The sequence below is a fragment of the Takifugu flavidus genome, chromosome 19 (genome assembly GCF_003711565.1).
Source record: "Takifugu flavidus isolate HTHZ2018 chromosome 19, ASM371156v2, whole genome shotgun sequence".
NCBI lineage: Eukaryota > Metazoa > Chordata > Actinopteri > Tetraodontiformes > Tetraodontidae > Takifugu > Takifugu flavidus.
The window spans coordinates 3008425-3035931 of NC_079538.1; the positions used below are offsets into that span (position 1 = coordinate 3008425).

Here is a 27507-nt window from a genome sequence, read left to right on the forward strand (position 1 = left end):
ATTCATCAGGAAGTTGAGGAACATCTCACCTCTCGTGGTGAGATGTTCCAGTTAACACGTGGTCCTTCTCATGTTCCTCCCATAGCTGTTAGCCTGTGATCATTCCTCATTTCTGCCAGTTTACCACCATCTTTCCTTTATAGGTGTTTGGGACGGTTTTCCTGACAACAGGCCCGTCTTCGAGGTGCCAATCAGGACGGGTTCTGTTAGGAATAAACTTTATTTTGGGGTTGGTGGGGCAAATGTTTCAGGGGCGGGGCTCTAACTTTTAACAATTTATGACCAGAAAGTGTTGAATTATGGCCAAAAGAGGGAGGTGGTAAAACAAACACGCCCCTGCTCCTCTCTCTCTCTTTCTTACTCCCTCTCTTCTTCCTCTCTCTCCCTCTGTCCTCTTGTCTTTCTCTCTCTCTCTCTCTCTCTCTCTTCTCTCTGCCCCCCCCCCCCCCCCCCCATCTCTCTGTCTCTCCTCTCTCCCTTTCTCTCCTCCCCTCTCTCCCCCTCCCTCTTCCCCCCTCTTTCCAAACTTTGGGCCACTTCCGGCCCGCAGTCACTCGTCTTTAGTCGGAACTTTAGCTCGGGACTCTGGCCGGACCGTCGAGGACCTGACCCAGCGGGGGGTCCGACCGCGGCTCCACTGAGACATGTGAGTGCTCTTGCTGAAGATGTTGATGATGATGATGAAGGTTTTATCTCTCCTTTACTCCCTGAAGTCAACTTTCATCAACTTTAAACTTGTTCCTTCTTTTATTGACTAACATCGCAGTCTCGTGAGGATCCAGTGCGCTTAAATAAAAGTAACGAATTGGCCTGTGACGTCATCGGGAGAGAAGGCTAACTCAAACTTCTAATTCTAAAATCATTCTGTATAATCAATGCTGCAGAAGTGTGCGCGCGTGGGTGCGCGCGTCGCTGCTGATTTCAATGGAACAAGTTTTGTGGGGTTTTTTCAGATTTTTTTCTTCTGATTAAGAGTTTTTTATTTACATGACGTCATCTCACAGATATATGATTCGATTACCGATAAGGTTAACTGGTTAAGACGGAAGATATTCATACGCAATCACTAAAATGATCAGTTTAACGTTCACCAGGAGACTGAATGTACCGGTAATTGGTCAGATTTGTCTGGATAATGACTATTTTAGGAATATTTCTCCGTGTTTCTTGAGTAGTTTTAGGAACAAAAGTTTTATTGACAGAAATTAATATATTCTTTCGTATAGAACCAAAACTTTTGCAAAACAGTTGAAACGTTTTATCAAAGTGAACGGACAGAAAGTAAATGAAAAAGTTCTCATCATTTGTTACTGTTAAATTATTTATTCTAATTGTTTTTAACACAAAAAAGTGAGTCATGATCGTGGAACAAGTGTAATGATTAGATTTAGTAGACATTTTTTATTGTATTTAACGTAATATTAGCAGTAAACTCGAGCTTATCGTTAATAAATAACCACATTTAATTTTATACGCATTTGTTTATTGAAACTTAGCGCCGCTTACAGGAGTCCGGGTGGAACCGAACCTTTACGTTATGAAAAGTCCCACGTTCTTCCAGAACAAACAAAAATCTTTTTTCCATCCTGTTTCTCTGCTGCTGTAGGAGTTTGTTTCCAGCAGAAATTTAATATTTCATGGCTCCGCATTTTCCACCGAAAGCTTCGGGTTCTTTAATGGAAAGACTCCCTGCAGAGCGAAACGTTCCTGTAAACAGAAACAGACTCCCCATTCCAGATAGAACAAAAAATACCAACTGATCCCAGTTCTGATGGAAGAAGCGCTGTTGAGCAATACTGCAGCCAGCCACTGGGGCAGACGGGAGAGGTTTGCTCATTTGGGCAATCACCTGTGTGACTGATGCTCCGCCCCCTCGTTCCTGCAGGGACTCCAACACCGACGGATCAGGAGGAGGGTGGAGACACCTTCACATCGTCTCTGTGGTTCTGCTGTGGACAAGTGTGCAGAGGAACGGTGAGATGCTAAAAACAGTCTTAAAACGGAAGCAGATTAAAGTAAAATCATCTCAGATCCTTCAGGGGAACCAGAAGGTTCCACCTGCAACCTCAAATAGATCATCTGGAATAGCCGAGTATTTCAGAGTTTTAATAAAACAAAACGGGAGCAACCCGAGTTTTCAGCACATCTTGTTTTTAAACTTCATTCAAAGGTGACGTTAAAATAAACATTACAGAAAACAAACATCTGACTTCAGACTGGCTCATTGTTAGCTCTGCAGCTAACCTCACCTTTAAATGAAAGTCTTTGTTCATCTTTGATTCCTTTCATGTCTCATCCTTCTCCTGTCTTCATCTGCCCATTAACATGAACATCATGCAGCAGAAAAAGTCTCATCAAAGCTCTTTCATCATTTTCATCCATTTTGATTCAATTGTTCATTTTGCTTTGATGATTTGATGCTTTGATCTGGGAATTCTTTTCTTTTGCTTTGATTAATGTCGATTGACTTCGTAATGAAGCTACGATCAAAATTTCCAAAAAACTCCAATATTTGTTTGCGGCGTCATATCTGTATGTGTAAAAGTGATGGAATATTTCTGTTCAAATTGAAAAATATTGTTGCGCTGAGACGTCATCGGGCAGATTTGGGGTCAGAGGTCACAGCTTTGAACAGACCAGAGGGGGTCTAACTGGTCAACTGGTCAAGTTTCCGGAACCGGTTTTGTTGGGTCACACAAGAATCTGATGGGAGACAGGCCAAAGTCCCATAAAACTGAAGACTGTGTGTGTGTGTGTGTGTGTGTGTGTGTGTGTGTGTGTGTGTGGTTTCATACCGCTGTCAACTTTACGAGCATGTGTGGACCGCTAGCTTTGGCCTGAGGCTGCTGGTAGGGTATGGAAAATGCATTAACCCCCCCAACACACACACACACATACACACACATTCTGCTAACACGCACACACATGCACGCACACACACAAACACACTGCTAACAGTGAATGTGATGGGTTTGAGTTTTTGCTTCGGTCCAGCTGCTAACATGCAGTGGGCGGAGCTTCTTTGTCCAGATGTTTGTGTTGTCCTCATGGCGGCCATCTTAAATTCAGAGAGTCTCAAACCTCAGGAGGACGACGGAGATTTTAGTGATATCATCGGGGTGTGTCCTAGCTGGCCTATCTCTGCACAGACTAATGATGTCATAAGTCAGTATTGATATATTGAACCTGGTCTGAAGCGTTTAACCGTTCAATGTGGTTGAATGTAGGGAGAAGAAAAATTGTTAAAAAAAACCCCAGCATCTAACATTTTCATCACCTGATGCTTTCCTCATTCCTTCATTCACATACCAACATCATTAATCTGTTGGTGACAGACACAGAGAGGGAGGGGCTTAAACACCTGCGTGATCACCTGGGGGCGGGGGGGGGGGGGGGGGGTGGTTGAATCAAATGTCTGAGCTGTTTATTACCTTCAGTTATGTTTATGTGACAATCTGTGTTTGTTTGCAAAATAACTAAAAGAAATAAAGTAGTTTTAATGAAATTGTTGACGTGAAGGAAGCTCCCATTAAATTCAGTGATGTTCTGAAATCCAGGACTTGGAAGATCAAAGAACAACCTCCATTTTGTTCAAGACAAAGATAGATGATAAACAGGAACTCTGGATCTTATCAGTCAAACCTTGATACCAAAGCAGCAGCTGGTGATTCGTGTGTGACTGATCCTCAAACTTCTGGTTCTTGTTGATGTTTTTCGTTGTCACAAACTTGAATAATAAATGTGAAAAAGTCAGTTTGCTGCAGTTGAATGTTGGAATTATTTTGCCAATTCTGAACAAACATTCGCTGTAAACAAACAATAAAGCAGCTGATTAAGAAACTCCTATTTCCCTTTGATGGGAATCTGTCTCTGGGCTGTGAGGACTTTCTCTACAGTGGAGATGATGCTAAGCCAGATGTGAATTCAGTCACATTTTACGATGGAAGAATCACAGAATTTCTTCGAGAATGCGTCTTTGTCCTCACACAGGCCACAAAGAAATTCTTCCATCTCATCGAAAGCAGAGAAAAAACTGTTTATTCCCTCAGAGAAAGGAAAAACAAACAAGGATGAAGAGAGTGGTGGAGATAAGGACAGTTGAGTGAGAGGAAGAGAAGAAGTCATCATGTTTCACTTTAAACCTTGAATCAATTCGCTAACACAAAATATGGTTTACCTTCTCAAACGCAACCAACAAATGTTCTCATTTTCTCATATAGAATAAAGATTTTTGTCGTTTTCTTAATCAAAGTTTGGTTTAGAGACCTTTTAGCTTTACGCTAAGACTTTAGCTACATTGTGGCAACCAAATGTTGCTGTTGGACCCCCTAAATGGGTTTTAAATCCATTTTCACTGAATCATCTCACAAAACATGCAAGAATCAAGGAAGGCTAGCCTGAAGGTCTTGTTGATCGCCACCTGCTGGTGTGGAGGATAAATAAATGAAGGCCTGAGGTCTGTTTTGTGGAGTCAGAAAGTCAGCAGAAACACGTTGGGATGGGATGGTGGGAGCCTCAGCTCGCTCTTTAAGCGTTGCTGCTGCATTTTAAACCTGACGCTGTGGCTGACGCGCTGCGAGCTCCCACGTCAGCTGAGCACAAAGAGCTTCTGTTTCCCCTCAATGGCACAAACGCACGTCTGGCCCGTTGCCGCTGCATCAGCATGTTGACGTTCTGAACCTCTGCTGCAGAAGCAAACGTCTGCTGCTCTTCTTCACGAGCTGCACATATAGAACGTCTGCCATGGTCCACTCACTCCTCTTTAGATCCTCCGTTTGCTTCAAATCCAGGTCGGACGTGTCAGAGGTCAGGAGAAGTACGAGTGTGTGACCGTTCCTCATCCAGGAAACTGACCTTTCACTTCCTGTCTACCTACAAGGGGTCAGAGTTTGAGGAGCCCACCGAAGATCCTCCTCAGATTGGTCCTTTGACCTCTGAGGTCACAAGCAGAAGTTTTGATGTTTGCTGTGAATCTGTCACTGTTGGATCGTCAGGTTGAGGCTGGAGATTAGATGTTGTGCCGTTGTTGTCAGGACCGTCCAGTAGGGGGCGCTGTTGGCAGCTCCGTTTCTGCTGGTTTGCTGTGGTCCAGCTAATGTTGGGTCATTGTGAGTTTCACTTCTTGACGTTCCGTGTTTGTGGGACAAGGTTCTGTTCACATACATCCGCTAAAATATCGTCCTCTCTGTCTTCTTTTATTCGGCGTTGTCTTCACGTTCTAGCTTCATGACCCAGAATGCAGCTGTGGGGGAATATAAATACACGTTAATAAACACGTTTCATTAGCGTGCTGTAATTCGACACCTCATAAAAATAATTAACTTTAATTAAATTCAATTTGACTCGGCTTCGATTTCCACTGAAATCCGATTAAGGAGCAGGAGACGAGTTCCTGTCCTGGGAGGAAACGCACAAATTCCGCCGCTGCTAATCGACAGGATCCAGGAGCTGCGAGCTAATGAATTAGCACAGTGCTGCTGCTCAGGGCAGAGGGGGATTGTGGGTAATGTTGTCGGGTGAAGCTGATCTGCTGCTGGACTCTGTGTTCTGTTGATTGTTATGAGGGTTGTGTGTAAAATTCTGTGAGACCAGAACATCATGAGTGGGACCTTTGAGATCTAACAGGGAACCTCTGAGTTCTGCTGGAGAACCTTCAGGTTCTGCTGATGGGTGTGGGAAAATACTGAGGTTCTTGTGGGAAATGTTGATGTTTCTAGGCTGGTTCTGGTGGAGGCGGAGCCTCGGATGAACACGGGCCATTGTTGCTGGGAGAACCGCCATTTGTTCCGCTTTTCATTCAGCTGTTGTCTGTTCATCTTTAGCAAATTTAGTTCTTTTTGACAAAAAATGGGACAGAACCATAAAACAAAAAGCATTCCTTTCATCCATTCAGCCAAAATCAAAGAACTTCGGGGTTTCACCTCCTAAAAATCGAAACTTTCCTCCACGACTTTTTCTGCTGAGCACATGATCTCTGAAACTTTGTTCACCTTCGGTTCTGGTGACACCAGCCCCACCAACGTGGGCCCACATCAGTCGTAACAAACCAATCGCCTCTTTCTGACTGGCTGACTGGGTCTTGGGCTAACTGCATGACTTGTCCTGTCCTGGAGTGCTTCTAAACTTCTTGCATTCTTCTTCCAATTAAACCTCTTCTGAAATTCCTCTGTTCCTCAGAACTTTCTGTGTTCTGTAAATCCTCTGCTGGTCTCCAGGGGCCAGCAGCCATCTTGGATGCTCTTATTGTGAACAGAATCTTCTTGTCCTCTTTAAAGTTCTTTTGTCTCCATCTTTTGCTTCCTTGGTCCTTGTCTCTCAGACCTGCTGAGCTCCTGGTTCTGACCTTGTCTGGTATCCAGCCCCTTTTTCGTGGGCTGGGTCTCCTCAGCTGCTCTGCACTGTCCCCTCACATCCTGGTCCTCCCTTTAACAAGCTTCTCGTCCTGCCGTCACATTCAGCTCTGGCCTGCAGCTTCTCCAGCTGTGACCTGGTGCTGACGGAGGCCCAGGGTAGCTTCACGTCGCCCTGTTACCCGCAGTTGTACCCCAACTCCCAGTCCTGCACGTGGATCTTGCAGGCTCCAGCTGGCTTCATCATCCAGCTCACCTTTCTGGACTTTTACCTGGAGGAGGCTCAGGGATGCATCTACGACCGGGTGGTGGTGAACACCGGCAGCGCCGACGTTAAGTTCTGCGGCCCGACGGCTAAGGGGCTGACCCTGAACTCGACGGGGAACGTGATGGAGCTGCTCTTTACCTCCGACTTCAGCGTGCAGAAGAAAGGGTTCTCTGTTAGCTTCAAGCACGGTAGGTCTAGGCCGACTGTGGCTTTAACCGGCTCTCCACAGGTTCCTCCTCAAACATCAGCCTGGGCTTGAGCTCGTTCCCGTTAAACTGATAACGAACGAGTTTTCTGGTTAATCAGTTATTGATACATGAGCAATAACAGGACAGTGGTGCGGAGCTTCTGCTCCTGTGTGGGACCTCTGCTTCCTGGAGCTCCCAGGCCTGGATCTGTCCTGTGGTCCCTGTTCTGGGCATGGTCAGGGAACCGGAGGAGAACCTCCTTACTGGGCAGCCACAGATGGAGCAGCTGAACTTGCTCCTGTGATCTGGGTTTGGGTTCAGGCGAAGTTTCAGTGACGTGTGAAAGACAAAATCCATCTTTTTCGTCCATTTCTTTGCTTTTCCATCTTTTATCACCTCTGCTTCATTTGCTCATTTTAAAATCTCTGACTTTTCTTTCTTTCTCTTTATTTTCTCAAGTCGAGTCCGATTTCCTCTTTTTCCTGTTGTTCCAGTGGCTGTAGCTCTCAGGAACCAGAAGGTCCTCATCAGCGGAGGGAGCAGTCACATCACCGAGGTTTCAGACTCTGTTTCCTTGCCGACGCTCAGCCAGTTTACGTTGTGTTTTGAGGTGGAACGTATCACCCAGAAACAGGTGAGAGCTCTGAGGAACCATCCACACCTCCTGGTTCTTGTGCTGTTACTCACCACCGTTCCCTGGGTTCGCCATCAGAAAGAGTGGATCTTCACATACTACGACAGCGGCAACAACGAGGCGTTAAGCTTTGGCGCCGATAAGAGCGGGATGCAAATGATCATTGATGGCGTTTCCTGTTCCATTGACTCCATCATCTCCACCGCTGACATCACTTCCTCCATGAAGCTGTTGTGCTTCCTCTGGACTTCAGCTGACGGTCAGGTGGCCGTTTACAGTGACGGGAGCTACGAGGCCAAGACCTGCTCCACCTCTACCGGTCACACGGTGCCCCCTGGTGGACGGTTCAGGTTAGGAGGTCAGTGTCACATCACGGAACAACCTCCTTTAAATGGCATTTCCTGTTATAAGATAAAGGTTTATCAGATTAAACCGGATTCACATTTGATCTGAACTTTGAGGCAACTTTGTTGCTGCGCCTAACAGCTAATTTCACCAAACTGATGTGGAATCAGGACCTGTGTTGGTTTGTGTGTTGCGTTCAGGCCAGCACAGCTTTGACGGGAACATCTACAACCTGCGGCTGTGGGACTACGCCATGACGGTGCAGCAGCTCAGTGCCTTGAGCTGCGACTCGGTGGGAAACGTCATCGACTGGGACAACGGCCATTGGGACATTCCCAGCAGTCTGGCCCAGACTGATGCCACGCTCAGCTGCAGTGAGAAAAGTTTAACCCAGAGGCGATTTTTGAACGTAAAAAATGAGCCAACGTTGACATTACGATTTTTTTTACATGCTATTGTTATGTCATTGCATGCTAACAGACTTTTTAGGTAACGTTCTGTTCCTATAAGTTGTTGGTTTGTATCTATAACTTGTGGACGAACCAGCGACAAATGACAGCTAAAGTTGTTTTGCCATAGCCGATGTTAGCTAGTTGTGGCTAATGATGATCCTTAATGCAAACGGTAGCTTTGAGATCAAGATGCCAACAGTGCTAAGCTAACCCTCAAAAACTCCTGACTACTATAACAGTTTTGTTGGATTTCAGCTCTGAAAGTTTCTCAGGGTGGAAATTTGTCTCTAGTTTCATCACATTTTGGCTGCAGCTGCTGAAACTGAGCTTTGTGATTAAATCCCTGCAGGAAAACACACAAACACACAACACACACACAAACACACTCAGGGCACACAAATACACACTAACACTCAACACTTTATAGCTCATTTGTGCAAAACATCTGAAATATATTAAATGACCACAGACTCTGTGTGAGTGTGTGTGTGCGCGCACACGAGCGTGCACACGTGCATATGTCTGTTCAGACACTAGTTCTGCTGTACTTTTTTTTTTTCAAGAAAAGCTCTAAATCATTGTGTGACCACAGGAGGGCCACAGTGGTTTCACTGAAAACTCTTGCCAATGCCACACACACACACACACACACACACACACACACACACACACACACACACACACAACACACACACACACACACACACGTGCTCACACTCAGACACAGACACCACACATGCTCACACATTCACACACTCACAGACACACGAACACACATGCATCCTTCCATCTTCGTGAGGACATAAGCCAGTCCTAACTATCCCAACCAATACTATGGCGCCGACCTTGTGTTAAACGCAGCTTCCACGTTAACTCACGCAGGGGTTGTCAGGACCAGACAGAATCCCCTCAAATGAAAATCAAACCTTAAACTTTCATGTTTTCCGACATTTGTTGCTTTACCATATTTTTGCTTAAATGCCTGGAGCTGCGCTGATGAATGTATTTCTGTGGCTAACTTGTCCTTCTCTTCACAGTCTGCTCCCCTCATTGCATTCGCTTTACTACTGCTGCGCCATCTAGTGGTGAGTGCTGCTAACAGCCGGCTGAACTTTAGCTTCCGCTAACAACGCATGAACTCTGACGTGTTGGTCAGACTGTCCAGCCGGTTGTCTACCCGCGACCTCACCTGCCAATTGCGACATTTTAGCTGGTTCATGAAGCTAAACTCATCGTTTATTTGCTGCTTTAAGTTTGTCCAAAACATTAATTTCACATTTGCTAACATGTTAGCTCACCGCCGCACATGTTGACTTTTGCTAATCGGAAGATAAAACCGCATGTAAAGAGAAACGACATAAACGGCTGAAGCCTCTTTTCTTCCGACGGTGGTTGTTTTCATCCATGCGTCTCCACAAGGTCACCAAAGTTTTTATAGTCGGCTCTAATAGCCTCGCTGCCTGTGTGATTGAGGGCTTAGCTGGGGGAACTGATTGGTGGCTACATCTTTAAACGAATGCTGCACTCATTTTTTAATTCAGCCCCTCTTTGTCACTGAAACTGGTCTTTGTTTTCAACTGTGGTCACAGCGTTCCCAAGGCAACGCTGTCATGCACACGTGAAATATGGAACGGGTCCTTTCATTTACATTGAAAACTCATAAAGGTGGCAAGTGATGGAGGACGGAGGGATGGAGGGAGTGAAGGAGGGGAGGAGCGATGGAGGATGGAGGGATGGAGGGAGTAAAGGAGGGGAGGAGTGATGGAGGACGAAGGGATGGAGGGAGTAAAGGAGGGGAGGAGTGATGGAGGGAGGAGGGATGGAGGAGTGAAGGAGGGGAGGAGTGATGAGGACGGAGGGATGGAGGGAGTAAAGGAGGGAGGAGTGATGGAGGGCGGAGGGATGGAGGGAGTGAAGGAGGGGAGGAGTGATGGAGGACGGAGGGATGGAGGAGTGAAGGAGGGGAGGAGTGATGGAGGGCGGAGGGATGGAGGAGTGATGGAGGGGAGGAGTGATGGAGGGAGGAGGGATGGAGGGGAGGAGTGATGGAGGGGAGGAGTGATGGAGGGCGGAGGGATGGAGGGAGTGAAGGAGGGGAGGAGGTGAAAGATGGTCTTGTTTTTTTCATCTGCTTTTATCTTCCTGCCAGCTGGTATCACTCACCTGATCACCATCACAAACATTCCTTACTCTGTGTGTGTGTGTGTGTGTGTGTGTGTGTGTGTGTGTGTGTGTGTGTGTGTGTGAGAGAGAGAGAGAGAGAGAGAGAGAGAGAGAGAGAGAGAGAGAGGAGAGAGAGAGAGAGAGAGAGAGAGAGAGAGAGTGGTTGTAGAAATCAAGCTTGGGTCATTTTGACCGAGCGGCATCAGAAACATATGATCTATCTATCTATCTATCTATCTATCTATCTATCTATCTATCTATCTATCTATCTATCTATCATCTATCAATCTATCATCTATCTATCTATCAATCTATCTATCATCTATCTATCTATCTATCTATCTATCTATCTATCTATCTATCTATCATCCGTCAGCCACAGTAGCTGAATAAGCCCCGCCTCCTGTGGTGGAACGTCATGATTGACAGCTGGAATTATTAACTTCCTGCTCCCGACTGTGTTTCATCCTCATTTCTTACTGACGTTAGCATCCATCTGAGTAATTAGCATAGCTGTAGCAGACTTTTACACAATAATTATTTTTATTTTACGCCATGTGCACGCTGCCCAGATGCTGACATGCTGAATTCAGAATTACAAAAGATTCCGATAGTAAACCAAAACGTTTGGCTCTTTTTTAAGCTCTAAAAAGTCTTTACATTGTTCGGAGACTTTGTTGATTTTTTTTATATAACAAAGAGTCCATGCTAACCGACCCATTAATGAAGCCCCGCCCCCTGATCATCTAACCTAATGACTCCATCTTTAACTCTTCCCTCCTGAAGGTGTCTCCCCACCCACCAACACTCCAGTACCCACCAGCTGTGACCCCCCCGGAGTGGGTTGTCCAGGTAGGAACAATAACACGTCGTCTGTCCGCTGGTCAGCTGTCGGGAACGTTCAGACTAGCTTCCGTCGACACGTCTGAAAAAAGGGTGGTGTTGACCTTGTGTTCCGATTCCTTTGATCTTCTGTATGGGAACATGACAGTTGTAGATCAAAGCAGCTATCCAAAAAGCTAACACCCAATTGGTCCTCTAGCTAGCCAAATAGGTTAGGATATTGGAGTCTCCGACCACTTCTGCTTAGCTGATTGTCCCAACTGTCCCAGTACTGTCATCCTACCCGCTGAGTCATGTCTCCCGGAACCAGAGGTTGCATTGTGATAATGGTAAGACTGTGGCTCCGCCCCCTTTAAAGGTCAGAAGCCCCAGAATGACATTCTTCTAAAGGTCATCGTTGTAGAACTAAATCTGCCTCAGCATGTTAGTCAGAATATAAAGTAGGAATATGGTGGTCATAGGCCCCTCCCACATGCCCAGAGCCCCCTCCCACAGGCCCACAGGCCCCTCCCACAGCGGTGGATCTATGCTTGGATTTGATTGGTTGATCTGAAGCCCAGAGTGAAGCAGCTCTGATGCTGTGGTGCACACCTTTGAAGATCTGTGGAGATCAGGGTGTTTTACTGTGTGGAAACATTGGTCCACTGAAGACGCTTCATCATAACAGTCATCCTCATCTTCATCCTTGTCTCCCATCCCTCTATCCACCCTGCAGCTGCTTCATCCGCTGCTCCCACTAACACCATCCATGCTACTAACACCAGTAGCCACGGTAAGAAGCCTCCTCATCATCATCCTCCACCTTCATTCCTCCAAATTCCACCCTTCCTTCTACTCATCTGTCCTCGTACCCTTACTTTCTTCCCTCCTTCCTGCCATTGAGCTTTAGAAGTTCATTTAATTATATTCTATTTTTAAGCTCAGGTTGCTTCTCTAAACAACAAATAAACCAGCAAAAGTTTCCATCTCATGATGCTAAAACACAACTTTCTTAGCTCATCGTGTTTTTCCATCTCCATCTTTGATTTGTCTTCAGTCCATCCCTCTCTCATGTCTCCTATCACCTCCACCATGTCACTAACCTCATTCATCAGCACCAGCATCACCAGCACAACCAGTAGCACAACCAGCTCACTAGCCTCCCCGCTATGAGCTCGGAGCTTTTCCCAGCCCTTCCTCTGTGGTTGTGTTTGTGTTACTGACACGCTAACATTGTGCTCATCAGTCGTGCCTCTCATTACCACCGCCAGCAGCACTGCTTCCTCCACCCCCCTCGCCGCTAACGCTTCTCCATTCAGCTTTTCTGGTAAGATTCATGTTTGTTGCGCTAAAATTCCAGTTAGCAGTCAAAATGTTAGTGATTTGGCCACCCCAGCCGTTCGCTCTCAATGCTCCGGTTTAAACTTCTCCATGTGTTGAGAGGCTGTTTGTCTTTCCTGCTGTTTAATCTGACACCCGTTAATCCATCATCTGTGATTGTTTAACCCTCTTTTAGCTCCGCAGACGTCCGGCTGCTGCACGGCTCCATCCAACACTACTGACCTCGCTACTAACCTCAGCACGCATGGTAAAGCCAGCAGCATCTAACGTCCACATCACCCATCCATCCATCATCCATCCATCATACATCCATCCATCCATCCATCCATCCATCCATCCATCCATCCATCCATCCATCATCCACCATCCATCCACCCATCCATCCATCCATCCATCCATCCATCCACCCATCCATCCATCCTCCATCCATCCATCCATCCATCCACCCATCCATCATCCACCCATCCATCCACCCATCCATCATCCACCCATCCATCCATCCATCCATCCACCCATCCATCCACCCATCCATCATCCACCCATCCATCCATCCATCCACCCATCCATCCATCCATCCATCCATCCATCCATCCATCCATCCATCCATCCATCCATCCATCCATCCATCCATCCTCTTCTTGTTGTGGTCTCATTACAAACATCTTTCTACTATCTCGGCTGTCTGCCGTGAAGAACCCAATTCATCTGAAACTTGATTTAATTCCTTATTATTTCTACCAATCAGAACAGATCAAATTGGATTAGATCCGATTAGATTGGATTAAAAAGTGTCTGCGTCCAGTGAAATGATCCTTTAATGATGTTAAACCTTTAACACGAGACGGGACTGAACACTAATGACATTTTAATCTTTTCATTAAATCTCAGGTTTCATCTGTATTTTACTTTTTTTAATCAAATCTGTTTTACCCAAAATGGCGTCTGTGTGGATGTGGGCGGGGCCATCAACAGCGATAGGCCATATTCCTGAGACACGAAGGACTCTTCAGAAATCTGCGTCCAAACCCGCAGGCGCTGATCCAGTTGCAGTGACCTCGAAACCTTGGGATACTCCTGTATCTCCAAATATTTGGATGTCCAGACCTGTAGCCACCATCAGAACAACCAGGACAAAATTCCTGCCTGTAAAATCCTCACGGCACACAGGCTTCTCACCCAAGGACCCTGGATCCAAACCCAGACCCCTTGCTCCAGATTCCCCAGGTCCTCCAGTACCTCTCCTTGACCCTCTCCTTGGGTCCTCGAGCTCTCGTAGCACCAAGTCCTCATTAGGATTCATCTCCACCCCGTTGATCTGGCCGGGGAGGAAAAGGCCGAGTAGAGGGAGTCACCTGTTGACCACCAGAGTACCGGTCAGGCAGGTGGACAACATCACTAAACCCACCAGAAAGCCAACCGTCGCACCACATAAACACTTGGCTGTCCTTGCTATGCAGGGGTTTGCATATACCCCTCAAACCACTGAAGACCCCTCGGTCTCAGGTCAGGGGTTCGAGCAGGCGGCACCACCTCTACCATCATCATCTGCAGTCAGCAACCGAAAGAACAAACCGGCTCTACCAAAGTGGCTCCTTGAGAACCAAACAGTTGACGGCGGGATTGTGGATGATGATTACTCGTCTCTGCTGGAGCAGTTGGTCCACAACATGAGCAGGTTCAGCGATGGGGAGTTCAGCACCACCTTCTCTACAGAAGAACCCGCCAGTGTGAGCTCAGGATATACCGACCCAGGAACCAGTAGGCTGCCCTTCAGCAGACCAAACGAAGGAACCCGACACATCCTCCATGGTTTGGGGGTCCTCTTTCTGGACTCTGGTGTAGTTAGTCAGAACCTTGCATCCGTCATGGAGATGTCTATGTCCTCAGATCTTCAAAATACCTTTGAGGTGACAGGAGATGCCGGGGTGTTACTTGCTGTGTCCATGACTCAATCACACGCGTCCGTTGTTGACAGGCTGCTGTCTTCTGACGGGTCCTCTGACACCAACACGGAACTGCAGATGTTCTCAAGAACTGTTGAGCACCTTCAGATCTCCTCAGAACCCCCTGTCTACTCAGAGGCCGTGTCAGACACTTTGTTTGAGGGATTGCCAGCAGAGTCAGTCAACATCAGCATTGGCGATGGGACCAAAGACCCGTTGCCTTTGGTAGGTGAAACCACAGTGAGCTCTTTTGCAGGTGAGGCCTCTGAGGTCCTCTCAGAAACTCCAGCAGTCTCAGCTGTGGGCGTGACCCCGACTCTGACGAGGTTTGACCGCCCTGACACTTCAGGCTGGGATCCTTCCTTTATGTCGACATGGTTTCACACAGGTGGCCCCCAGCCTTCCACGGGTGTGCACCCATCAGAGCGGACCCTTCCTGATCATGTGATCCAGACCCACCCAGTTCCTCTGTGTCCAGGTTCTTTCTGTCTCCCTCAGATGCTCCTCACTCCTTCCATTGAGCCTTCTTTTCCCCTCCCTCTCTCCGTCCCGCCTCTCTTGTCTTTCATCCCTTCTCTCCATCTCACTCATCATCACATGTCTCTGGATGCCCCCAATGGTACTCCATCCCTTCCTGACGTCCGTTCCTCCGCCCCTGCGTTTCCTTCAAACCAAATTTCTGGCCTGGATTTATCTCCTCCCACTCCAAGATCCAGATTCTCCTGTAGCTCCACAACCCGTGATTTTTTTGTGGTTAAGCTCCTCCCACCTGCTGAGAGCACCAAGCAATCCACTGACACTGTGGACTTTAAAAAGGTCCCCGTGTCCAACAGAACTAGCTGGACAACCTTCAAAGACTTGACAAAAGCTAAAAACGCTACCGCAGAAGCTGCACATATGGAGGAGCCTCCGGTGGCCACGAGAGAGAGCGAAGCAGCGGTACATCCCGCCATGAACGTGGGAACAGCTGAGCGTCCAACACCATCCAGACTGGACTCAAGACCTGGTCAAAGTCAGGACTCATGGACCGGGTCTACAGACCCACCTGATGGTCTTGTCAGAGACCTTTTCCTGACCTTAGCGGCACTTTTTGACGAGCCCCATTTTACCGCCACAACAAAATCCAGGTTCCCAGCGGTTCCTATCAAAACAGTTGGTGATGATAGCGGCTCCATAAAGGACACGGCACCCCCTGTGCCTGGATCTGGAACAGCTAAGCACTCGCTGAAGTGCCCATGTAAACAACGCTCTCAGTGTCAATGCGGGCTGTCGCCAGGCAACAGTACGTGTGACAAGCCACCAAAATAACCAGTAGAATGGTAGAAGTAGAGTCAGCCGTCTGTTAGCATGCACTGTAAAAAATCATTCAGCTTAAATCTGGCCTAAAGTATGTGGACACCCTCCTCGCCATCGCCATGGTTTACAAATAGCGTCAGATGTATTGAGGTTGTACCCACAGAAGGTGGATACGGGCGGAACCCTTTACCAGAAAGCCTCTCGGTTTCAGTGTCCTCAGACTTTTGGCCACATGGATTTTGACTCGCTTATCTGAGGTCTGAGATGATTCTCATGGTTCTGTGGTGATCACGTGCCCGTGGTGGTGGTTTTAGCGTTCAGAGTTGTAAATACTATAGCTGTAGGTATCGTCTGTCAATCACGTTGGTAGTGTGGTTCTAGAGGGTTCTGGAAGTATGATGCTGATTTTTCTTTCTTCTCTCCATCATTAGAGGATCTGCTCTAAATGTTTCATGTGGACTGTCTTCTTAATCATGGTTTTCGGTGGAGATTCTTTGGTGTTCTGGACTTGCAGGGTCGAAACGACTGGAGCCCATCAGAAGGCACCTGACTGACATCTAGTGGTCAGTCTGATGTAGTGCAGGAGAACTGAGAGCCCCTGACTGCTGCAGGACCCCAGAAACCAGAACTCTGTCACATTGTGACCAAAATTCCCATTTTACCCAGAATTCAGCAGAAAACACTCAAATTCTCCTGTTTCAGATGTACAAAGGTCATTTTTGGTGCATCTGAGGAGGAAATGTGAGGTTTCTGTCCGCAGACGCTCAGAACCGGCTCAGTGTTCCTCCTGCCCTGGTTCTGACCTCAACACTGACTATTTCCTCTTCCCCTGCAGAGGGGTTTTTCTACCGCATATTCTTCATGATGGATGAGGTCAGCGCGGCGCTGACCCATGCTAATGTGGAGCGAGCCGCGGCCGTCTGGGTGAGAAGAACTGACAGGTTTAATATAAAGATGAGAAAAGAAGAGAAGAACCTTCCATGATCCGACTTTTAACCTGAGATTTCTGGAATTCTGCTTCCAGCTGAATCAAACCTTCCAGAACTGGACTCATGCCGTCACCCTGGACCACATCAGGTAACACCAGGAGTCTGTCTTACTTGTTATTGCTGTGTTATAACAGCTTGTTTAGGTGTGTTTTGACGTGTGTGTTTTGTCCTGGTGTCACTGACGTTTTTGACTCCTCAGGGTCCAGTTGGCGTCACAGAATCCGACCCGGTAAGTTTGTTTTCCAATGTTTTCGTCTCTCTTTTATTGTCTGACCTCTGACCTCTGTCTGGTCTCCAGTTATCGCTGCCAGGCTCTACTGGTTTATTACTACACCACCAATCAGACTCTGAGCGCCACCGCTGTTTCCGCCAGAATGGCCGCCAGCGAGGGGCAGATGGGGTCCGGTCTGCAGGTTCAGCCCGCCTCCACTGATGTCACGCTGATTGGTGAGAACCTGGTACAAAGCAAACATCTCAAAATCTGAGGCGCCCCCTGCAGGCCAGAGCCCCGCAGCACAGGAGCTTCACATGTTCTCCTCACCTTGTTGACGACCGAAGCAGAAATCCAGACAACTTTAGCGGGATTTTAAACCCTTCTGGTTTTTAACTGGGTTTTTTTTGTTGTTGTTCTGAACAGAAAATTGTCCAGAGGAGAATCCGCTGCATTACCGCTGGCCAGAGAGTCGACCCACAGTCACTCAGAACCTGCCCTGTTTCCCCAACAAGGATCAGAGTGCCTCCAGAACCTGGTAACCAACTCCTACCAGAACCAGCACCATCCACCGGCATCTAAGATGTTTCCAGTTTGAGCCAATTAATCAGCTGACTGAATACTAACAAAGCCAGCTAATGTCTGCTATTGCAAACGTTAGCATTCGGAGTTCGCTAATTACCAGCCATTTCCTGTTGTGCCATGTGCCAGTGCTAGCAAACTTCTCCTACTTCAAGCTAATGTCTTTACGTTTGTCTTTATTATTGCTACAGTTTGATCGACTCCCTGAATCTGTCATCCTATTGGTCGCCAGCAGACCTCAGTAACTGCACAGACATTGACACCATCAAGGTGTCCGCAGGTATGTTCCATCAGCAGCCAATCAGGCGCTGCGGTTCATCCCAGCTGACGTGAGAGTGAAAACGATGCTGACTGGTTGTTTCCATGTGTAGAAAACGCAGCTGAAGTGGCCGATCAGCTCGCTGACATCACCAATAATGAGCTGACCAATGAGGAGGTTTGGACACGAGAATGTGTACGTGTTCGTCTGTGGTGCTGAAGGTAACTCCTCGCCCTCATCTTCCTCCCTCACAGGTCTCGAAAGTGGTGATGAAGGTGAAGCAGCTGGTGAACGTTGCTAACATTAGCAGCTCGTTAGCCTCCACGGTGGTCACCATCATCTCCAACGTGCTGAGCAGCTCTGAGACGGCGCTGGCCCCCACCTCAGAGACGTACGTTCCTCTCTGCTTGGTTCTGGTTCTGTTGGAGGTTCTTGGTTGCTGATGCTGCTCGTGTGTTCCTCCTGTCACCCTCAGTGCTCTGAAGACCGTTGACGAGCTGGTCCAGAAACTGGAGTTCGAAGGTCCGTCCATCAGCATCACATCCAGACACCTGTCGGTGGGCGTGTCCTCCTTCAACACCTCCACCTTCAACGGATCGTCCTTCAGTGCCTTTTTGGTGCCCAACACCTCTGAGCCTCAGGTACCAGCAGGTTTCCTCTCCAGGCAAAGAACGTTAGCTGGGTCTGGGTCCACCTGAACCCATCTTCTCGTCCCTGCAGATCCATTTTGAGTCGGACCAGATGAACCCGCTGGCCCAGGTCACCCTGCCAGCCTCTCTGCTGTCTGCCTTCACCCTGACAGAAGCTGAGCTCTCCTCTATGTCCAGGATCAACTTCATGTTCTTCAGCAGCACCAACCTGTTCCAGGTGGGTCCACGCGTCCCTGCAGAACCAGGTCCTGATGAGGACCCAGACTATACTGACTGTCTCTTGCTTTCAGAGCGAGCAGGCTGGACTCCCATTGATCAGCTATGTGGTTGCGAGCAGCGTGGGGAACATCTCCATCAGTGACCTGACAGAACCGGTCCAGATTGAGATCGCTCACCTGTCTGACCAGGTGGACGCTCGCCTCCAGTCTTTGGTTCTCATTTGATCAAGTATGGGTCATTTTATAAACCGGGATTTGTTTTTGTCTGACAGGCGGTTCTGAGTCCAGTCTGCGTGTTCTGGGACTTCAGTCTGAGTGGTGAGTCTCTTCATCTGCTTTTAGAGGTCAATTATTGATGAGCGACTTTATGTTTTTAAACTGTCCTCAAATCGTGAACGCGAAATTCGAATGTTTCACCGCTAGATGGAGCCGGTGGCTGGAACGGAGCCGGCTGCCGCGTCTCCAAGGAGTCCAGTTCCAACAGAACCATCTGCTTGTGTGACCACCTAACCCACTTTGGGATCCTCTTGGTACGGCGTCACAATGATGTCTTCTCGCTCTTCTAGACAAAAATTTTAGATGTTTCAGAAACTTAAACATTAGCCTGAGTGAACCAGACGGCCAGAAGAGGGCGCCAGATGTTCAGTCTTGATGTTGTTTAGCTTGATATACTGGAACATCTGGGTGTTGCTCTGGTTCACCAGCTCCTGGACCTGCAGGTCAATGAAGGTTCTATTTCTCCATCTGTTCAGGACGTTTCTGGGGCTTCTACCCACTTCGACCCAAAGAACAACAAGATTCTCACCTTCATCACGTACATCGGTTGTGGGATCTCCTCCATCTTCTCCGCCGCGACGCTGCTCACCTACATCGCCTTCGAGTGAGTCTGCGATCTTCATCGTGTCAACGATATCAACGTCCGGTCCCAGTTGAAGGTCTCTCTGATCCGTCCCACAGGAAGCTGCGGCGTGACTACCCATCCAAGATCCTGATGAACCTGAGCACATCGCTGCTGTTCCTCAACATGGTGTTCCTGCTGGACGGATGGTTGGCCAGCCTGGACCTCAACTGGCTGTGCCTGGCCGTGGCCGTGCTGCTGCACTACTTCCTGTTGACCTCCTTCACCTGGATGGGCCTGGAGTCCATCCACATGTACATCGCTCTGGTCAAGGTCTTCAACACCTACATACGCAGATACATCCTCAAGTTCTGCATCGTCGGCTGGGGTAAAACCGCCGCGTTGAAGCTACCGTCAACAAAATTCTCCCGTTTGTTTAATGCTGAACACGAATAAGTGAACATCTGAAGGTTGAGCAGAAGTGAAGAAGGATGTTTGTTCCAGGACTTCCTGCCGTGCTGGTCGGGATCGTGGTGGCTTCGGATAAAAACTCCTACGGTCTTCAGAAATACGGCACAGCGCCATCTGCAGCCTCGGAGTTGTAAGTACAACCAGCATGTTGATGTTTCTGCCACATGTATTACAATCTCTTCACCCATCTGAGGTTGAGTTGCTAATCTGCTAATCAGATTATAATCTGGTGTCCGTCTGCAGCTGCTGGATCCAGGCGCCGCTGGTCTTCTACACCACCTGCGTCGGTTACTTCTGCCTGGTGTTCCTCCTCAACGTTGCCATGTTTATCGTGGTGATGCTGCAGATCTGCGGGCGCAACGGCAAACGCAGCAACCGCACGCTGCGCGAGGAGGTCAGAGCCTTCGTATTCCGGAAGCGTGTATATACTTTAGTTTAGCTACCGTGTCTCACACACAGCAGCGGTCGTGGCGTTCCTCCTTGTAGACAGGTTCTTCTCTGGCTCCTCTACCGCTGCTGAACCTACTGCTGAACGGATCAAAAACAGGTTTCACGCATTCTGACAGAGGCTAACTAATGTTAGCGTTGATGCTAAACTGTGACAGGTGCTGCGGAACCTTCGGAGCGTCGTCAGCCTGACCTTCCTCCTGGGGATGACGTGGGGCTTCGCTCTGTTTGCCTGGGGGCCCGTCAGCCTCGCCTTCATGTACCTGTTCACCATCTTTAACTCACTGCAGGGTAAGCCCACCTCTCAGGAGCAAAACCTCTGTGAGCGGAGGAAAGATCAAAGGTGTCTCTTTGATCTTCCTGTGCAGGTCTCTTCATCTTCATCTTCCACTGTGCCCTGAAGGAGAACGTGCAGAAGCAGTGGAGGAGGTTCCTCTGCTGTGGACGCTTCCGTCTGTCGGAGAACTCAGGTAGGGTCCTGCTGCCTCCCGTCCGGTCCACAGGCTTGGAGCACAACAGCAAACTGGTTCCAGTTTGTCTGCGGGAATCCGGCCAGGTTCCCACATCAGCAGAAAAAAAGCTTTATTAAAACATAAACCGCGGAAATCTCCGCTTACTGCTTCATAAACTTAATTGTCTCTGATTGGCCGGAGAGCCCGTGTGCTGTTCATTCCTGGCGTTCCAGGTAAAAGCGGGTTCCAGTTCTTCAGTACAGACCTGTGGAACATCTGTGAGGTGGATTCCTATGTGAACCGTTCTGGATCACGTTCCGAACGCTCCCCCTGTAATCACACGTGATGCAGGTTGGATTGGATTTAATTCAGGGAAAATTCCGTCAGCGCTGAGGTAGAATCTGTCCGACCCTCATTTGGGATTATTGATGACCTTCTGGAATTTATTGATAAATTCTGGAACTCCTGAAGAACAGTGGTGTGTGACCTGAGTCAGAGGCCCCGCCCCCTTTTCCCTGCCAGATACCTTCCCAGTTTTCCACATCATTAAACTGGGCCTTGTTGCGTGGGAAGACGAGGGTGTTCATGTCCAGCTGGAGCCTCACGGGAACAGAGAACCAACAGAACATCAGGAACAGCTTCTCCAGGTCGCACCGGAGGTCAGAGTTTCCATCAGGAGACCCCGACATGAAACGGATTCCGTGCGGCTGAACGAACGGCCAAATTGTGTTGGAGCTGCGGCAGGTATCAGATTACAGTTCAAACACACCTGCGTCTCCGCAGACCTCCTGGATTATAATTGATTTAATCCCAGCAGCGTTCCCACACACGTCTGTGTCCACCACACTTCCACAGAGAAAAATAAAGTTTGACCTGTTGGAACCTCAGTTTATCCACCCCAGAACAATAAGCTCCTGAGCGGCGCCGCCAAGGCTGATCTGGATCTGCAGCTGGGCACAGGAGCAGGCCAGGTCTTCTCTGGCAGCGGCTCCCTCAGGAAAACAAGCTGCAGGGAAGAATCTGGGAGAGGAGACGGGAGGTGAGTGGGAACTGGTGCCACCAGGAGCACCAGCTGGAGAGGTGAGAAGAAGGGACACCAAGAGGAAACAAACGCTCAGAACATCTGAGGAGCAATGACCTGGTCTGGTTCTGGATCTGGTTCTGGATCTGGTTCTGGTTCTGGTTCTGGTTCTGGTTCTGAGAGATCCAAAAAGGATTCAAAACAGGTGAATCGCTGGGACTGAGGAAACCCAACGATTGGAAACTGGCTGGTTATACTGGGACAGACGGGATTAACTGATTATTGATCCAACCATTTTGTTTTAAGGAATTCCACAAGAAGTTCATAACATTTTAATTATTAATGTCAAATTAAATAATTCCGTTTCTGAGCCTTTGATTGATCAGCCTGCTGACTGGCTGTTGCTGTGTTGCAGACTGGAGTAAAACAGCCACCAACAACACCAAGAAAGTCAGCTCTGACAACCTGGGCAAGTCGGTGTCCTCCAGCTCCTGTGGGTCCAGCGCCACCAACTGGACCAGCAAAGCCAAAGCAACCCTCAACCCGTTCAGCAAGAGACACAGCACCACAGGTGAGGAGGTGGAGCTTCCCGTCTGTCACATGACTCTGCCATTAGTTGGAAAAACTGGATATAGAGATGGCTGACATGAAGCGAACCCTGGCCCTCTAGTGGCGGGTTACTGCATGTGTCGATGCCCCTCCCCCGTATCTGTACTGTCCTTCGCACGGCCTCGGTTTGTCAAAGAAATACATAATTGATAATGTCTTTGTAAATATGTTTATAGTATCTTTATTACCCGGTTTATTACTGGCCACACTTCATATATCTACCTCTTTGTTTGATGTGTAGAGAACTCCTCCAACCAATAGCAAGAGGGGACACCTGACGGAGGTAATGCTGACTGGGTGCTTTAGCGTCGTGTGTTCCTCTCTGTTTTTCCCAACATGTCTGCAACAAACTAAAATCCTTCAAACCAAAAGCTAAACTAAAGATTTCACAATTAAAAAAATTTCCAGCAGACATTTTGGGAGAACAGCCGCTGCGTGTTGTGATCGGCCGGGTCACTATGGCGTACAACATTCACACCCTGCGCAGCCTGAAGCCCGCTGAGTGGGCGGAGCATCCCTATTCAACCATTGGCGTGACTAAATCTGTGTCTCCACCCACTCAGCAAACAGCAGCACAGCAGCACCCAAGCTAACATGTAACGGCTAAGCTAACGCTGATCCATTCCTCATTCATGAAGGCTGGAGCTCTCGCAGCCTCCATCTACCGAACACTGAATATTTATGCCTCCAGCTCCAGTGAGGAATAATCATCTGGAATTGTATCTCCTGGTCCATTAACTTCTAAAGGAAAACATGTGTGCAAAAGCTCCTCCAGATTTCTGATGTCATTGTGTTGTTTGGGACATGTGGGTCCAGTTGGGAAAGCTATAAGCCTGACACTCCTCTCCTGTGACCACCAATATTCATTTTTCTAGGCCCCTTGCTTTTCTTTTCTGCAACTTTGTGGAAGCAGTTTTTCAGTTCTGAAAGTATCTGAACATTCAGGCAGGTTGAATCCCGCATGGTCGAGGGAAGAGAGCCAAGGATCCCATCTTTTGAACAGTCAGAATTATACCACAGTTCCTAAAAAAGACGTGACGGAATGTTGGGCTGAGCCGTGAGCCTCAGGTCAAAGACACCTGAGATGAACTATGACTTTTGAGAAGAAGGCATCATCTGATGTTAAACATCTGGAAGTGATTCCACGAGATCCCAATAATGTTCCTGACTGATGGGAAGAGAATGAATTCCTTTTTGTGGGAAGTATCCGTCCAACAATATATATATATATATATATTTACACACACACACACACACAGAGTTTGCAGGGATCCTCAGGGGGGGCGCTTACAGGATTAAATAAGATTAGATCTGGTCTGTGATGTTCTGGGCAGGAACATCGTAAACAGCCAGAACTGCAACAACGTCCTCAAAATTCAGCCTGTTCAAACAGGGAATAGAATCTCCATGATTCCAAATTCTCTTCCTGCCTGGTTTCCTCTCTAGAGGGTCGATTTGGCTGCTAGCATGACTGAGCTCTGTGGCTAACTCCCTATAGCGTTCTGATTTACTGTTACATGGCGCCGCCATGGCTCAGTGGTCCACACCGTAGTCTCATAACAGCTGACTTTGATTTCCTTTGGAGGTGTTCTGGAGTTCCTATATTCTCCACGTGCCTGTGAGTGTTTGTGGAGCTGGTTGGCAGAACTCCTCCAGAAAGTGGCAGTGTTGTTTTTTACCGATAAACTGTTCTGATTAATCCACCTGAACACACCTCAGATCATCATCCTCACCGTCCTCGCCGTTGAATCCAGAGCCAGTAAACATCTGAGAAGCTCAACATCAAACTGGCCAAGCTAGCATTAAAACTGGAGACCAGGTGAAACTCTCCCGTGGGCAGAAACTCTGGAGCTGATGGTCAGGAAAGGTCATGTTGCTAGCATCAGCTAGCTTTATTGATAAGCGTGGACCTAGGACCAGGAAGCTACTGAAAGGATTTTTAGATATGCTTGTTGTTCCAGCTTTCATCCTCTGAGGAATGATTCCAGGATCTGGAAGCTTTTATTTAAGCGTTCCTGAGTGTATATTATATTATATTGTTGCTATTCTTTGATCTCTTCCAACTTCTGCTTTTGGCGCTTTCTCGCCATTCCAGGGATAATTCTGTTCTTTCCTCATTGGCAGATCAGAACCTTCCAAAGAAAACTGATCAGAAAACATGAGGATTGAATATTTTTGATTGATTTCCGCTGTCATTTGGGCTTAATGGATGGCAACAATTGAAGTCAATGCTTTGAAATTGTCATTGTTATGGCCAGTTCTCATGACAACAGGGCGGTAACTCTGATGGTTGCAAAAGTACCCATGATGCACTTATACACCCTCCCACCGTCGATGCTTCAGGATTAGAAACAAACTTCTTTAAAGAGATGTTTTTGCATTTTTCTTTTTGATTAATTTTGTCTCTTTGATTTGTTTGATCTTTCCTTTTAAATCCGAGAAGATGCAGATCAAAGGTTTATATTGCAGCACCTCTGATGAGTCCAGGAGGAGATGGAGAGCCTGGAGATTAGAGGCTAGCTGAGTCAATGCTAGTTAACTAGCTGATTCTGCTGATGTAACCGTTCTTCTCTGTCTGTTGCCTGGTTACAGATAAACGGTTTTCCAGCCAAACAAACCCGAAATCCTCGTCCACGTCCTCTGAGGTCCAGCCCAACTCCTCCTCCTCCTCCATCCTTCCTGTCAGCCAGATGATTGACAAGGTGAAGGATTACTGTTCCACTCGCTCTGACAACTTCTACAAGAACATCATCATGTCTGACAGCTTCACCCACAGCACCAAGTTCTAGAACTTGTCATGAACGCTTGCATTTATGGAACTTCAGCCAGTCATTTTTCTCCTTGAACTGAACCGAATGATGGAGAACCCTTCCAGAACCCGACTTTCACACCAGAGAACCAAAGTTATGCTTCATCACTGTTCCTTTAACATTTTAGAACATCTAGAAAGGAGAACCTTCCAATCTGCGATTATGTTTTTGCTCAACAGTAGACACTGTTGTTGTTCCGGATCTTTCCCAGCTGGGAACGGTAATTCCGCCACATTCCGCCTTGTGGCTCCTGTTGGAATTCCAGACGGCAGAATCCAGGCGGCACTGAATCATCTCTTGGACTAAAGAAACAGGAAGTGGGACGGAGAAGGGAATGATTCTGAGGCATTTTGAACTTTCCTGAAACTGTGATGTGCGTGTAACGGTGTGTCCGGCAGTTTCCTGTGTAAATATCGTCTGTACTCTCACGTGTGGTTTTCTGGACCGTCTTCAGAAGCTCTGCAAACACTCCAGCACAGGTTCACTGAAACGCTACGGATCCAATCTACAGTCTCCCAGTTGAAAATCCTGCTTAAACTCAAAAAGAGGAATGAAATCTAATGGTTCTTGAAAGACGAAGAGTTCCTGACAATCTGGAAAATATGGAATTATTAGCACAGAAACTGAGGCTAGGTTTTGGGGTTTTCTTGGGTTTTTCCGAACGCTCTTGTCTGCCTTTCCATAAAGCTGCTGCAGACCTTCCTTTAATCTGCGGAAATCTGGATTTGACTTTTACAGGTTTGGTGTCCGTGTTGCACGTTTGCAGCATGGATGTAAATGATCCCAAAACAGATCGACGAGCGCGCCCAGATTCTGAACTGTAACTATTTTATCAGTTTCTTTAGTTTAGACTCAAATGTTTAATCTTATTTAATAAAGTGGATGTTTGTTGTCAATAATCTGCTGTTTCCGGCTGGTTGTTGCATCATCACAGCTGACTCACCTGTCAGCAGGTATCAGCTACTCACACCTCAAACGTGTCGGGGACTTAACACCCCCCAAGCATCTGGTCATGCCTTTGGTTAAACCATTTCCAGGTCAACATTGTGCTGCGATACTCAATAGTTCCTCTTTGCGTACAGCGATATTCTCATCTTTTCCGAAAAGGCGAGAGGAACGCATTCACCAGCTCCGACTGGTTCTCCAACAATTGCTAGAGAACAAGCTCAGACCTCATCAGTCACTTGTCTCGGCTTCATCATTCAGCAGGGAAAACTGTCTCTGGCCCACTTCTTCCTCCCGGAAGCAGCTTCAGTGTTTCCTTGACTTTGCAAACTTCCTCCAAGACTACTGCAAGGTGATATCCCCTCCTACCAGTCTGACATCCCCTCTCAAGCCTGGTCTGAGGAGGTCGAGGCAGCATTCAGATGTCTGAAGTCCCTGTTCACCCCCGCCCCCATCCTGTCCCATCCTGATCCCAGTCGCAGTTCATTATGGAGCTAGATGCCCCTGTCATTGGGGTCAGTGCCTTTCTTTCTCACCTGTGTCTTGTTCAATCGGTGCCTGGCACCGGCCGAGGTAAATTACCACGTGGGAAATCAAGAACTTCTCGCTGTTGTTCTGGCCTTTCAGGACTGGAGACCCAGCCTCACCCTCACCTACCAACCAGGCTTGTCCTGTCAGTTCTCTCCCAACCCTTCCTGTCCAGAACCTGGTCTCATCCTGCCTTCTTTCTGTATTGCTGGTGCTGCCTCTTCACTGGTCAAGAAGAAGGTCTGAAAGGCGCAGTTGACTGAACCGAGTCCACCGGGAGTGAACAGATTTTTTCTGCCCTAACTGGACTACACTCACGATTCACTGGTGTCAGCCTCCAGCAGGATGTCCCCTTTTATGGCCTGCCTTGGATATCAGCCTCCTTTATTTGATTTCAAGGAGGATGAGGGGGTGGGGCCTTGTGTGAAGGCTAATCAATGGCGCTGCAGAAGTCACGCCAGGTTCAGAGGCAGGCCAATTGGTGCAGAACTCCAACTCCATCCTATTGGCCAGGCCAAAGGGTGTGGCTGTCCTCAATGGACCGTCCTCTCCAAATGAATTTTCGACAGCGTGCACTGTCTGACACATCCTGGATGTCCGTTGGCTGGTTCCTGGTTGACTGGGGGGACCCTTTGAGGGGTAGGTACTGTCATAATTCTGTATTAGGGGATGTCC

The 27507-nt window shown here is 47.9% G+C and overlaps 1 protein-coding gene across 11 annotated transcripts; it reads left to right on the forward strand.

The window, feature by feature from the left end:
- Positions 1–487: 487 nt before the first annotated feature.
- On the forward strand, positions 488–26258 carry adgrg6 (adhesion G protein-coupled receptor G6). 11 transcript variants are annotated; one of them, XM_057016999.1, is made up of 32 exons: positions 488–646; positions 1886–1974; positions 6459–6806; positions 7301–7440; positions 7519–7798; positions 7986–8159; positions 9275–9322; positions 11187–11252; positions 11959–12015; positions 12739–12810; positions 16638–16726; positions 16827–16879; positions 16991–17020; positions 17090–17238; positions 17429–17540; positions 17776–17864; positions 17956–18020; positions 18098–18234; positions 18319–18484; positions 18564–18710; positions 18784–18900; positions 18984–19029; positions 19135–19241; positions 19464–19591; positions 19669–19937; positions 20054–20150; positions 20264–20414; positions 20626–20758; positions 20836–20937; positions 22356–22511; positions 22791–22832; positions 25142–26258. In XM_057016999.1, coding segments are annotated over exons 1-31 (3639 nt in total). In that variant the 5' UTR covers positions 488–644; the 3' UTR covers positions 22811–22832; positions 25142–26258. The 11 variants fall into 11 exon arrangements, with proteins under 11 accessions (XP_056872979.1, XP_056872971.1, XP_056872974.1 ...); XM_057016991.1 differs by lacking the exon at positions 22791–22832; XM_057016994.1 differs by lacking the exons at positions 12739–12810; positions 22791–22832.
- Positions 26259–27507: the final 1249 nt, after the last annotated feature.